This window comes from Thamnophis sirtalis, unplaced genomic scaffold (genome assembly GCF_051295495.1).
Source record: "Thamnophis sirtalis isolate CommonGarterSnake01/CBP01778 unplaced genomic scaffold, rThaSir2_p1.2 scaffold_3, whole genome shotgun sequence".
Taxonomy (NCBI): domain Eukaryota; kingdom Metazoa; phylum Chordata; class Lepidosauria; order Squamata; family Natricidae; genus Thamnophis; species Thamnophis sirtalis.
Genome location: NW_028261383.1, coordinates 165,939,562 through 165,954,170, shown reverse-complemented (window position 1 = coordinate 165,954,170; position 14,609 = coordinate 165,939,562). Strand labels below are relative to the sequence as shown.

Here is a 14,609-nt window from a genome sequence, read left to right as displayed (position 1 = left end):
CCCCCTGAGTCAGGAACGACTAGCACATATGTGTGAGGGGAACCTTTACCTTATGATGTTATGAATATTCATTGAATATGTCAATTAGGGAGCATAAGGGCATCAACAGCTGCATTACATTGATTCCGATTATTGATTCATCCAGCTCAATATCTACACTGATTTATACAAGGCTCTTTGAGTTTTTAGAAAAACTTAGTCTCTAACTTTATCTGGAAAGAACAAGCAGAATGCCTTAGTCTATTCGGAATTATTAACACCTGACTACACAACAATAATTCCCATTGAAGCTCCCTCTATCCAGTAAAAGTTTGAAATGCTTCCTGATTTGTCTCTTAGCTGACCAGAAGTAACAAGGCAGGAACCTTGGTGAAGAGGTTGAGTTAGAGCACGAGATATGCACTGCCTCCTCTCTTTCTCTGGTCATTAGGATCTCCCCACAGGAATGGGAGGAATGTGTAATAATACTTCAGTCAAATTTCCTGTTGGACAGTTTAGTTGTGGTTTTGCTCCAGATGCAGTTCAGTTATCCCATATGTGAGTGTGTGTGTGTATGTGAAACTGGGATTGAGTTAAAACAAGTTCCATTTCACTTGCCTCTTTCAATCAAGAAGGCACAAACAAATTATTGCCAGCCAGAGATTGGACATGTTCTAGTACAGTGTTTCTCAACCTTGGCAACTTGAAGATGTCTGGACTTCAACTCCCAGAATTCCCCAGCCAGCATTCGCTGGCTGGGGAATTCTGGGAGTTGAAGTCCAGACGTCTTCAAGTTGCCAAGGTTGAGAAACACTGTTCTAGTAATAGTATTGTAGGACATGCACACAGATGAAAGTGCGTCTCCAATACCCATTTGGGTCTGTTGTCCTTTTTTCTTCCCTCAGAATCACCCACATGAGGCGCAACCTACACTCCGCTGACTCGCTCTCCAATGGCTTCTCCTCACCTTCTCCAGATCGAGACCCTTCAAATGGGGGTAGCAGTGAGGACATCTCACCTTTCTTGACTAGCGTGACAACGGTGATTGCTTCTTGCAGGAGAAGGTTAGAAAGGAGGCCCATGGCTGAGAATCGGAGCACTATTAAGGTGGCTCTTCCCAACCAACAGCGAACAGTGGTGAGTTGGCCATTTAGAGAGCTCTGAAGAGCAAAGGGTCTGGAGCTTCCTGTTGATTAAAATGCTTGGTATCCTATAAGAGAGGGATACACTTCCTCTCACTTTCCGGGTGCTTTGGACTACAACTTCCATCTGGCCTGGCTGGCTGGGAATGATGGAGTCCAACAACAATTGGCATCTCAGGTTCTCTATGTCTGCATGAAAATGATGAGTTGTGCCCCACCCCCATCAAAAGTGGGCTGTGATTTAGCCCAGTAAAATCTTTATGTTTGTTTACCTTTTTGAAGGAAAGGAAAAAAAGTATGGAGGTAGAGAATGAGAGAATAGCAGACAGAAAGGGAGAGAAGGAAAATCTCAAAAGAGGAAGAGTGAAAAAGACAAAGGAGGACATATGTGGTAATAAATATATGTAGATCCTATTGCTTGCAAGTTAGAGTTGAAAGTAAATCTTGCTGGTTTCCTTTATAATGAATCAGTTGCTTTGTTCTGTTTTTTTAAAAATAATCAGTTTGTTTAATTTTTATGATAGTTCTAAAACAACAGCAATTTATTTTTGTAATCTGTCATCAGTTTAAAATTTAGAAAAATAAGCTCTTGAGTAATTCTAATAAATGTGAGCCAAAGACTCAACTGAACGATGACTACATTTTTATCTGTACTGAAAGAGAACTGAGGCTGAATCCAACTATCCAGTCAAAGCAGGGAGTTCTCAATCCCATCACAATTAAACCTGGACCAAAATTAGTACCTTAAGAGAATAAAAAATATGCTAAAACTTCAAGCTGTGGAGTTTGCCTTTGAAATTTCATTTTACATTGTTGATTAAGCATCTGAACCCGAGCAGACGCTCCCCTGGCCACAACCTCCACCTGCTCATTAGGCAGAACCCATCAGTGCTGGAGGACAATCGTGTCATAGACCTCCTTCGAGGAAAATGCAACAAAGCTCAACATGAGCCATGATTAAGCCAGAGTAGCTGTAAACAAACAGTGCCTCCATCCTGTTAGGATTCAATTTCTGCTTCATCCACACCCTTCCCAGAAAAAAAAAACTCAGTAAGAGTAACATCCACACACACTCCTACCCTCCAAGCCTACCAATTTCCTCCTCATTCAACTTTAATCAGAATCCATAGTGGCTAAGGTGTCCAGCTAGAAACTGGGAGGCAATAGCAATAGACTTATATACCGCTTCATAGAGCTTTCAGCCCTCTCTAAGTGGTTTACAGAGTCAGCATATTGCCCCCAACAACAATCCGGGTCCTCATTTTATCCACCTCGGAAGGATGGAAGACTGAGTCAACCCTGAGCCGATGAGATTTGAACCGCTGAACTGCAGAACTGCAGTCAGCTGAAGTAGCCTGCAGTGCTGCATTTAACCACTGCGCCACCTCGGCTCTTACGAGGCCATAAGTTCTAGTCCTCCCCTTAGGCATGAAAGCTGGCTGGGTGACTTTGGTCCAATCACTTGATCTTAGCCCAACCTCCCAAAATGATGGGTAACTTCCGATAGAGATGTTAAATAACATGGGGCAGATAGATGGGCCTTGTGTAGTGACTCCTCCCTCTTTAATTACTGTGTGGAACTCTCTGCTTAGGATTATATGGAACTACTATAAAACTGTACCTTCCACTTCCAAACCATGCCAAGAAGGCAGTCCAAGAATACACCATGATTAGTGGCAGTGAATACTGCCAAGGGGCCCAATAAGATGAGGAAGGCCACAATTTAGTCTTTACTGTGGTTATCTACCATAGCAATCAATGTACAGTAGTTTCCATCTTATTCAGCTCTGAATCCTAACAGAAAGATCATCCACTTCCTGTAGGATCCTTTGCAACTGTTTCCCTGATCAATGTATTAGTCATTATGTGCCAGGATTCTCTCCGGCTTCAGTGAACTACAATGGATTTCATTTTAGCAGCATTAGTTAGGATTGTGGTTTCTATTTTTGTTCAGATGATCTCTTGGCTGAGATCTATATTGTAGGGATCAGGGAACAGGAGGTAGAATTTAAAACCAGATAGAACCTCAGTGGGAAATAGGAATTGAAGGATCAATTTGGCATCACCAAGTCTCACTGTTTCAGCAGAGTAAGGAAGATACTTAGAGATGATTCACACCCTGGCCAGTGTCTCTTTTCACTTTTACCATCGGGCAGAAGACACCGAAGTATAGGCAGCCGGACAAACAGGTTTAAAAACAACTTCTACCCATGGGCTGTCAGACTCCTAAACACAATCACAATCACTCCATGTACATATGGAAACGTGTTCTGACCCCCCCTTCTCCGTCCAGGAACGAAAGCCGAAACCAACGTAAATGAGAATGTTTTTTAATCAGTCCAGACTCTCGTTGGCTGCAAGCCACATAAACCATGAGATAAGCACTCTGGCATCAAGTCCTACAAAACTTGGCAGCAATGCAAACAAACTCTGGCAGCAATCCAGCCTGCCAAGTTTGTTTCTTGTTAGTCCTTAACGTTGACTTCTGCAGAAGGGCGTGGCACAAGCAGTCTCTTTTATAATCAGGAGAGGATCTTAATGAGCATCAGCTGAGTGTAATTACGCAGTTGTTCTTGACGCCGAGTAGCCCTTCGATGGCGTGCATCCTGGAACAACTCACAGGTGTTTTCTGGATCACTCACTCTTGTCTCCTCCCCGCTGATCCAAGGCTCAGGCGCCACCTGGTGACCAAATAGTCTCTCTGTGCCCTGCTTGGAGTTGAAACCCTGTCCAGGGTCCTCCGCATCCTCCAGAGCCGACTCATAAGACCCCTCGCTGTCGGAGTTTGGTGGCAGCTCCAACAGCTCCTGCCAAGCCACAACAGAAACGTATGACTTGTTTTTTCCCCAATTACTTGTATAAGGATTATCCTCTATATTATTCATGTTGTCTTGTACTTTTGTTATGGATTGCACCAAGAGAAGCTAAACCAATTTTGCTGTGTACATGATGTACAATGACAATAAAGGCTATTATTTATTTATTTTAAAAATGACCCTACACACTACCTTGATCACATGACTACTGTGCTGTTTCCTTCTAGGTCACTATCCGGCCAGGTATGACTGTATATGACTCCCTAGACAAGGCCCTGAAAGTACGTGGACTTAACCAGGACTGCTGTGTTGTTTACAGAAAAAGGGGTAATGGGTAAGTAACCCCAATGAGGAGACCGATATGAGAAGAAATTGGAGGAAACATGAGTGCAGTGAGTTGTGTATAGACCAAAAACTGTCTCCTGCCACTCTTAAAAATGGGTAGATCATCTTCAGTTTGTTTCATTCTCTGTGGTTTTTGCGAGCATTCCTCGTAAGTAGCATAAATAAATATCTAGAAACAAATTCCAAACAAGCTCCAAACTCCAAATAAACATTACACTCCAAAGTTTACATGCCTTCACAAGGAATTACTCACTGGACCAAATGTCTGCCCACTGGTAGCAACTCCATCTCCAGCTTTCATCAATTAGGCCACGAGGCTCTGGTGTTTAGTTGTAAAGAGAAAGGAAGAGAACAGTCCAATCACTGAAGTATGAAGGTTGGTCATTTCTGAGGCTCAGACTGATAAATCGGGAATTTGGTCCCAATTTTTAGAGTAAAGAAGGGTTGTTTTCCTCACAGCCCACTTTCTTTCATTTAGGAGAACTTCTACTTCAACCAAAGACACACTTGCTCTCCAGACATTTGTGAGATTTTAATTTAACAATTCTAATTTGACAATTCCCCCTTCCCTCTCAGCATTCGTGTGCCGACATTTACCGTATATACTCAAGTATAAGCCGAGTTTTTCAGCCCACTTTTTGGGCTGAAAAAAGCCGCCTCGGCTTATACTCGAATCAGTGAAAAATTTGCCCGAAATGGAGGAGAAAAAGGGGCGGGGCCATGCCGCTGGGTGACGCTCGTGAATGGCCCGGCGCCCCTGTGAGTTTCCCCTCCCTCTGTGTCAGTTTGCCGTGCAGCGCGCACCGCACCATCCCCCCTCCTCACGTTCTAATGTAATGCAGGGCTGTCTTACGATTCCCCTTCATCCCCCTCCTGCCGCTCTGCAACGATGTCCCACCTCCTCCTTGTTATGGCAAGCAGCCACATAACGATGTCCCAGAGCTAGTTTACTGTTTTTCTTTGAAATAAATATTCAAAAACATTATTGGTATCTATTTTTATTTTTGAAATTTACCGGTAGCTGCTGCATTTCCCACCCTAGGCTTATACTCGAGTCAATAACTTTTCCAGGTTTTTGTGGTAAAATTAGGTGCCTCGGCTTATATTCGGGCCGGCCTATACTCGAGTATATACGGTAATTTTGTTTCCTGAGCTGTTGTAATATTTGTCAACATTAACATTCCATAGTGAGATCAGAGCTGATTCCTCCTTTTCCCAAACACAATATGGAAAAAAAAAGCAGATACAGTGGAGAATAAGTAGAGGGCACAAATGTACACAAAGGGCTATAGTGTTGTTGAAAAAAGATCCTTGTTTCCTCACTGCCTGTTGAAGATTGTTTAGCCATTAACAGTTTTGCTGTGGTAAGGTAATATTTCAGGCAAAGGAGAGGATTTCATATTTTGGTTCCCCAAATCTGCACCCTGAATACTAGGGACCTACATGGAACTCGCCTACATGTGAACACATTTTAAATTGGTCTTTCTAAAATGGGTAATTTTGCCCCCGAGGAGTGAGAATGAACTCTGATTTCAGAGTTGAATTGGAAGGAATGTTAGATTGGTAGGCTTGGGGGTCACCAAGTTAGATAGTACTGTTGTGGCCTGCCAGCAGCCAGCAAAGCTGGCACCAGATTCGGACAGTGAGGATGTTGGGGAGGAACATGGGACAGTCCTGGAGTCTGGGGAAGGCTCTGATGAGGGCAGAGGGGGGACCAGAGCCGTATGCCAGTTATCAGCTGCCTTCCAAGTCAGACATCAGTAAGGCAGACAAACAGCTGGAGCCTGTTCTCACTGTGCGCATGCACAGAATTGCCAGACAAAGGGAACGTCTAAAGAACAGGGGTCGACTTGGTAGTAAGGCCACAGGTGGACGATGAATGGCCCCTCCCAGAAGAAATAAAAGAGCGAAAGGGGAGTAGAGTTTGCAGGAGACAATTAGTTCGCTTAATTGGCTCGTGACTCTCCGAGACTCCTTGCCAGGTTTTACAGATATTAGCTTGTCAGCTCTCCAAGCCAGATAAGCTCTGTGACTATAAATCCTCCCTTGAAAGACTTTGCTGGATGTAAATGAGCAGAATTCACAGTAGATTAATAAAAGGGTTTTTTGTTGGGACAAGGAGTTTGCTTCATGCTCTTGGGAAGCCTAGGTCAGAACAGGTACTTAGTATCTTGTTTTTTATTTTCTCCTATGCAGGCGAAAAACCATCACAGATTGGGAGACAGACTTGGTCAACCTGGAAGGCGCTGAGCTCTTTGTAGAAGTTCTGGAGAATGTACCTCTTACTATGCACAATTTTGTGAGTCCTGCAAAACTCCGCAAAATCATACTACTATACTTGGGTGTTATGGTTCTGGTCCAGGATAATGTGTAAAATGAATGAGGGATCTGCAGCCCTGCAGATATTCTTGGACCAAAATCTCCCTCACTGATGATTGTGTCTTATTGGCTGGCCAGGAGTGATGAACATGGGAGGCCAGCAACATGGCTGGAGGTTTCCCATCTTATAAATATGCTTTAACTTCCTCTGTCCCCGAGATCAACTATAGCAGGGGTCAGCAAACTGCGGCTCTGGAGACGCATGTGGCTCTTTCCTCCCTCTGCTGCGGCTCCATCACCGGTCGGCGCCACAATTTTGAGAGGAGCTTCCGGTGGGGAGGGGGAAGAGAGAGAGAAGCACAGTGTGCCAGGAGAAGACTCTATGGCAAGGGGAGGGTTTTTCAGTCGTCTCCACAATTGATAGGGCTTTCGGTTATGACAGGTAGAGGAAAAAGGACGCCGCGCTAGGAGGAGATTCTATGGTGGGGGAACTGAAGTTCCAGTTAGCTCCAGAATTAAACAGGGGGCTTCCGGTTAGGACCTTTGTGGCTCCTGGTGTTTTCTTTTCTGTGGGAAAGGGGTCCAAATGGCTTTTTGAGTGTTTTAAGTTTGCCGACCCCTGAACTACAGCAACTCAAAGGTCCTGCGCTGTTCCGCTGTTCAGCAAAATCACTGGATTCTAATACCAGAGCCAAGAGCATGAAAGACCTTGATAGTCTGAACTGATTTGTTTCTCAATTGATACGACTTTGGATATTTTTTTCCAAATCTCATCACATAACCTCACTGTCTACTAATGAGCATCAGGCAGATAACCAGACCTCCCTCCTCCAATCCATTCCGCCTCTGATATTCCTAATCCATCTCTTTGTACAGGTCCGCAAGACCTATTTCAATTTGGCCTTTTGTGATTTCTGCCTTAAGTTCATTTTCCATGGCTTTCGATGTCAAACATGCGGCTACAAGTTCCATGAACACTGCAGTAGCAAAGTGCCTACGGTATGCGTGGACCTGGCTACAACCCACAAACCGTGAGTATCCCTCCCTTTGCCCCCCCCCCTTTCACCTGCTGTGAAGATCAGCTCATTAAAAAAATGGTCTCATTGGTTTGGTATTGAAGACAATTTTCCTCCCTTGTAGTGTTTACAGCCATGAATTGTGTCAAGACTATATCCCCACAGCCTTTATCCAGCCTAGCTACAAACCCATGACCCCTCAAGCAGTCAGGTAAGACACTTGTTCATTAGACAGCTGCATTGGGAGAGGTGAACTGGAACGCTCCACCAGGGAGTGACCCTGTGCAAAACACACGCTTGAGAAGTGCAAGAAAAGATTGGTGGTATTTGTTTAAAGGGAATAATTCCTTGATTTCATTTGTGGAGGACAGAAATGTATACTCTGCTGAAAGAAAAATAACATTTGAGGAGAACTCTCACGACATATTTCAGAATATGTAATCTTAACACTTAAGAATTTTCATTTGGAAAGTGAAAGTTCTTAACCTCCTTTTCCTTTGCAGCTCCAACAAACAGTCACCCCTCAGTCAAGATGCCTTCAATTTTCCCAACATTCCCAGTGATGGTCGTCTACAACGACACCGCTCAACATCTACCCCTAATGTCCATATGATCAGCACCACCATCCCTGTGGACAGCAGCATTCTTGAGGTGAGGCCATTTGAACCTGGAGCATGAGCTCCTCTCTAAAATGTTTCTTTCTCGTGTTATTTTTGCCCACTAAGTGTCACCTAGACACTAGTACCCATAGGACTTTGTAGCAAATGTGAACTCCAGAGAGACTGGTCTTAATAAGCTAATATCTATTCATCCAAATTAGTCTAGATATGATAACATGCAAGTTTTGCAGCATACTTATTTATACAGTAGTGTCCAAAATTGTGGAAACATTTTGGGAAAAGTGTATTTTCTAAAACTAGCTGATAACACCACTTTTCACCTCCACTCGACCTATTAGATCCCATAGACTAGGCCTCCTCCGAGTTCCATCTGCCGGTCAATGTCGACTGGCAACCACGCGGAGGAGAGCCTTCTCGGTGGCAGCTCAGACCCTATGGAACGATCTCCCCGTGGAGATTCGTACCCTCACCACCCTCCAGACCTTCTGCACAGCCCTCAGAATCTGGCTATCCTGTCAGGCCTGGGGCTAAAGACTGTAACCCACCCGAATGGTACGAATGTTGTGTTTTTTAATGATGTATTGTCCTATGTGTTAAATGTTTGTTTCCCCCCCTCCCTTTTTGAGTTGTAAGCCGCCCTGAGTCCCCCCAGGGAAAAGGGCGGCATATAAATAAACTTCTCAATCTCAATCTCAATCTTTTTTTTTGCAGTAGTACCATAAGATTATATATCAATGGAAAGATAATTTAATCAAGAATGCAATGCAGAAACTATTATGAAGGATTTGCTATTACAATAGCAGTTATAAAGAAGAAAAGTGGAACAAGATATACAAAAATTATCACCATGTCAGTTCATACTTAGTTGGGTAACCTTTAGCATGAATTATGGCCTTACAACATTTTCCCATGGAGTGAACCAAGTCTTTTAGTTCTGCAGCTGTTATAATGTGAAAGATTGAATGATTGCTTCTATTAACTGAGTTTTACTGCTGGGTCGCTTCTGACTAACAAGTTTCTTTAGTCGGCGCCATAGATTTTCAATTGGGTTAAGGTCTGGGCTATTCCCAAGCCATTCCAGCAGCTGAATATGATTATCTTGAAACTCCCCCCCCAAAAAAGTGGTGTTATTAGCCATCAAACCTCAAAAATACACTTTTCCCAAAAGGTTTCCACAATTTTGGCCACTACTGTACTTTAATCTCATCAGGATATTTGGTACCTTTTAAAATATCTTAAAATATAGCTGGAAAGTTAAGAGATCATAGGTCTCAAAAAGATAGTAGGCCTGTAAACTAGGTTTCTTATTCTGACATGTAGTTTGGGGTCCTTTCTATGGGTCCATCAACCTCTGAAAGGTAGATCTAAAAAATTATTCTGATCAGTTTAATTCACTGGATTTTGCATTTGTCTTCTTTTAAAATAAGATACTTGAATTCAATTTTTTTTAAAGCATCATGAGTTGTTATCTTTCAGCCTGTAGGTAGATTCTATGTTGGTGAAATGTTTTACCGTATAGTTCCTGCATCTAGAAAATTAGATGTGGGAAATCAGGATTTCAAATTCATTGGGTGAATGCATAACGTTCTACATTTTATGTGAGAAGATCCTTAACCCTTTCTCTGTGGATGGGATTGAGCAGAGAAGTATTCACAGAGGAGGCTTCTGAAATTGTATCGTCCCATCTGTATACTGTCATGGTATGAAGTAGGCCTAATGCTTTGAAGAAAAAGTGATATGAAGGTACAAGCAAGCAACCTTACTGTGTTGAGAATCCACTAAATGGGAATTCTATTTAGACAGCTACGGAGCACTGAGTCTTCCTTTCCCTTTTCCAGGCCATGTCCAGGAACCACAACACAGATGGTGAGTTTTTCAACGAAGTAGTAATTGAATGGGGTGCCTTGTGAGTGTATGAGCGTTCTGTATGGGCTGTTGCTCTGTATTGTAGGGACCAAGTGTCAGGGAGCAGGGATAACGATATCTGAGAATGATTGACAGTCACTGTCACGCAACAGCGAATGCACCACGGCGACAGATTCTAAATGCTAAAATGATCAGATTGTTTTTGGTGAGAAAGGCTGTTGGAGATCCAGACGATTTTATCACCACAAATGATAAGCCTGTGGTTCACTACATGTTGGACTGCAAGCGGTCATCACTTTGGGCATTTGCTGAGCTAGCAGGAACCATTAAGGCTTGGAGTCCTGTAATATCTGAACAGTGTATCTTCCACTCCTCTGCAGTCTGCAAGGATTCATGTGATTCTTTTCAAAAGCCACTTTAAAATCAAGCTTCCAGTTATGGGAAGATGCAAAAGTATGTTGTAATATGCAATCTAATGTTGCATTAGTATTTCCCCACTTTTCTAAGTTACAGACAAATTAATGGGCAGGTGAGACAATCTGTTAATTGGACTTAAATAAATCCTACATTAGCCTCACTGATGTTTGAGATTGCATTCTATTTTATCAAGTCTGGTTTTAATCTTTGTAGCCTTACATTGCATATATATGCAAATGTGCTGATACTGGACAAATCCTGGCTGACAATTTATGTGAAATGAAGTTTCATAAATCAATTGCGCGGTGTGTGAAGAAACCACGCCCTTTCATTAATACAGACGCTGATAGCACTCCAGTTCCTGAAATGATCGTAAACTCTCTTATGAGAAGGACAAATTTTGATTTCCCAATTGATGCTTTCTGTGAATTTTCTTTACATACTCCTTGTTTTTTAAGTTAACTTTTGTAATAGTTGTAAGTTTCTTAAGGTCGTTTGAAGAGGTTGTCTAGATGGGAGTAAAATCCCTCTTTTCCTCTTGCCACAACAGTGACTGGGCCCGAATTGGTTCCTAACACCCCACCAACCCCCTCAGTTGCCGTTTCTCCTGGTCGACGTTCTCCACACCCCAAATCCCCAGGCGAGTCTCCGAGAGAGCGCAAGGTGCCTTCTGAAGACAAGAAGAAGCCTGTGAGTACTGAGGTGGGAAAGTAGATAATTTGGCATGTGGTTCTTGACTGGATACTTCAAAATGGTAGCCACGAGAAGTGATGGTATCTGTACTAGTCAGCATAGTACCAGGGAAGAGTAATGGCTGGGCTGTTTGGGTGGACCAAGAGGTGCTAGGGGGTTGATAGCAAGGGTCTTTTAACAAGAGTAATACTATGGAACAGTATTTCATTGTGGTGATAGCCAACACCGTGACCTGACAAAAGCGCGCCCGACAACAGCATGCCGACAAAACCGCGGCGATAAAACCGCGACGTCGATAGTGCGCCCACAAAAGTGTGCCGACAAAAGAGCACCGACAGAAGCACCATTACGGTTAAGGTAAGGGTCAGTGAACCGGTTAAGTTAAGGGTTAGGGTAAGGGTTAGGGTTAGAGTTAGGGTAAGGGTTAAGTTCAGGGTTAGGTTCAGGGTTAGGTCCAGGGTTATGTTCAGGGTTAGGTCCAGGGTTAGGTCCAGGGTTAGGTTCAGGGTTAGGTATAGGGTTAGGTCCAGGGTTAGGTTCAGGGTTAGGTATAGGGTTAGGTTCAGGGTTAGGTTTAGGGTTAGGTTCAGGGTTACCTTTAGGGTTAGGTTTAGAGCGCGCTTCTGTCGGTGCGCTGTTGTCGGTGCACTTCTGTGTTCATTCTTCGGCGCGATTTCGAACTCACGGTTTTGTTGGCGCACTTTTGTTGAGCGCGCATTTGTAGGTGAACCAGCCGACACTATGACTGCAAACATTTTTTCTTTCTCTATGTCTCCTCCTCTTCCTTGGTGCCACCTTGCTTCTCATAGAAAACCTTGGGTTATCGGGACTCAAGCTACTACTGGGAGGTTTCCCCGAACGAGGTCACCTTGCAGAAACGCATTGGGGCTGGATCCTTCGGCACGGTTTTCAAAGGCCGCTGGCATGGGGATGTGGCGATCAAGATCCTCAAGGTCACCAACCCCACCAGTGAGCAAGTGCAAGCCTTCAAGAATGAGATGCAGGTGCTTAGGTAGGCCAAGTATGTGCATGACCTGGCAGCCATTTTTGGGGGGAAGGCTAATTGAAAGGCCGATCCCGGAGACTTTGCCTAGGAAAGCCTTTGACCCCTGTTTCATTCCTACTTTTCAGGAAGACGCGTCATGCCAACATACTGCTCTTCATGGGGTTCATGACTCGACCCAGCTTCGCCATCATCACCCAGTGGTGTGAAGGCAGCAGCCTTTATCAGCATTTGCATGTACAGGAAACACCCCTAGAGATGGTGCAACGGATTGACGTGGCCCGACAGACAGCACAGGGCATGGAGTGAGTATGGAGCCATCAAGTCCTAAGGCAGCACGTTTTGTTTTTTTTATTGAAAATTTTAGAAAAAAAAACTTTTACAAATGTTTACCTCCCCCCCCCTGCCCTCCCCCCCAACCCCCCCAACCTTCCCCCCCCCCCCCGACTTCCCAGAACCAATACAGGGTATAAATCTTTCACAAAGATATTCTAAGATAAACTTTAAAAAAAGTTGGTAGCATCTTTCATTTGAGCTTTTAACTCCACTTTGCTAGGCTAACTCTAAACAGATTATATCATTCCTTGTTTCTTCGGTTCCACCACAAAACCGCGGACGACAAAACCGCGGTCGACGAAAGCACGTATGTGACGTCATCACAGCGCGACGAAAAAGATTGAAAAATGTAAAAATAAAGCGAAAACCTTACCCTAACCCCCCCCAAACCTAACCCTAAACCTAACCCTTAACCTTACCCTAAACCTAACCCTAAACCTAACCCTTAACCTAACAAAAAACCTAACGCTAACCCTTAACCTAACGCTAAACGTAATGCTAACGCTCTAAACCTAACCCTAACCCTTAACTTAACCCTAACCCTTAACCTAACCCTTACCTTTATGTGAATCGGCTTGCTGTAATTTAATTTTTATTTCAATTTTTCGATCTTTTTCGTCGCGTTGTGATGATGTCACATACGCGATTTCGTCGACCGCGCTTTTGTGGAACGCGGTTTTGACGAGTCACGGTTTCTTCAGTCATAAACTATCTGGAATTTCTTAGTCCCATATTTATTTTGAATATAGTCAATCCATCTTCTCCACTCCAGTTTATATCTCTCATTTGAATGGTCCTTGAGATATGCTGATATTTTAGCCATCTCTGCTAAGTTTGTTACTTTTAACGTCCATTCTTGAATAGTAGGCAAATCTTCCCTCTTCCAGTATTGCGCCACCAACAGGCTTGCTGGTAAGGCAGCACGTTTTGAAGAGCAATTGCAAGGGAAGAGAGCAGACAATGACCACAATATTCCTGGTTGGAGTCTAGTCAGAGCCTCTCAGCTAACTGAGGTGGAAACCTAATAATCCACAGGGTTTTTAGCAATAATAAATGATATGTTTATTTAGAGCACATCCTTCAACAAACAACACTTTAAATAATCACAACTCTTGCGATAGTATTATAAAAAGCATAACCAACCAATAAAAAGATCACCAATTTACAATCATTAAAAGAGCAGAACTAATTAAACGTGCTCTACCAGAATCGCCAAGGCAACAACAACCCAGTTAAGGAATGTAAGAACTCTGGCAGACCAGGTTTAGGATTGGAGTTTTGAAACCATCCGACTGCCAGAACCAACATTAGTGTTGGCCCACACTGTCTGCAACACTTTTTCTCAAGCAAGCATCTTGAGCATTTTCTCAAGCAAGCAAGAGCCGAGGTGGCGCAGTGGTTAGGGTGCAGTACTGCAGGCCACTTCAGCTGACTGCTATCTGCAGTTCAGCGGTTCAAATCTCACTCATCAAATCTCAGACTTGACAATTCAAGTCTCTCTGGCTCAAGGTTGACTCAGCCTTCCATCCTTCCGAGGTGGGTGAAATGAGGACCCAGACTGTGGGGGCGATATGCTGACTCTGTAAACCGCTTAGAGAGGGCTGAAAGCCCTATGAAGCGGTATATAAGTCTAACTGCTATTGCTATTGCTATCTTCCAGTTGCTTTGGGGCTGCAATTCCCAGAATACTATCAGGGTTCCAAGTAATAGACCCAAAGCAAGTAAACCTCAGAGGCAAGCGGATTCCTCAAAGAATAGCTTTATTGGATAGACCGAATTGGCCCAGTTTTGGTGAAAACTGACTCTGAAAGTTCCTGCGGTTTTCACCTAATTAAAAGTAAAAGCTTTTCACCTGCTGCTGAGTTCTGTCTAGAATTCTTTATTGCCCAAGTGTGATTGGACACACAAGAAATTTGTCTTTGGTGTATATGCTCTCAGTGTATATAAAAAGGCAAGATACATTCATGAAACAATCAGTCACATCGTCCAATCAAGGTGCTGTCCTGTCACCTAGTAACATCACTCCTCCTCTCTCTGGCCAGGTGTTAGAATGTCCT

The 14,609-nt window shown here is 43.6% G+C and overlaps 2 protein-coding genes across 9 annotated transcripts in view; one reads left to right on the top strand and one right to left on the bottom strand.

The window, feature by feature from the left end:
• LOC148048331 (uncharacterized) overlaps positions 1–14,609 on the bottom strand; it is a 433,893-nt gene that overhangs the window by 24,367 nt on the left and 394,917 nt on the right. The gene's annotated exons all lie outside the window — the stretch shown is intronic.
• Positions 1–14,609, top strand: part of ARAF (A-Raf proto-oncogene, serine/threonine kinase) — a 29,177-nt gene that overhangs the window by 6,975 nt on the left and 7,593 nt on the right. For 7 of the 8 annotated variants that reach the window (XM_087710745.1, XM_087710747.1, XM_087710748.1 and 4 more), the window contains 10 exons: positions 885–1,116; positions 4,165–4,271; positions 6,479–6,581; positions 7,478–7,632; positions 7,742–7,828; positions 8,121–8,268; positions 10,076–10,103; positions 11,071–11,222; positions 12,023–12,225; positions 12,345–12,521. In XM_087710745.1, the coding sequence (XP_087566871.1) occupies positions 895–1,116; positions 4,165–4,271; positions 6,479–6,581; positions 7,478–7,632; positions 7,742–7,828; positions 8,121–8,268; positions 10,076–10,103; positions 11,071–11,222; positions 12,023–12,225; positions 12,345–12,521 (1,382 nt within the window). In that variant the 5' untranslated portion in view covers positions 885–894. The remainder of the gene's footprint in view (positions 1–884; positions 1,117–4,164; positions 4,272–6,478; positions 6,582–7,477; positions 7,633–7,741; positions 7,829–8,120; positions 8,269–10,075; positions 10,104–11,070; positions 11,223–12,022; positions 12,226–12,344; positions 12,522–14,609) is intronic. The other variant, XM_087710750.1, reaches the window with a different exon arrangement.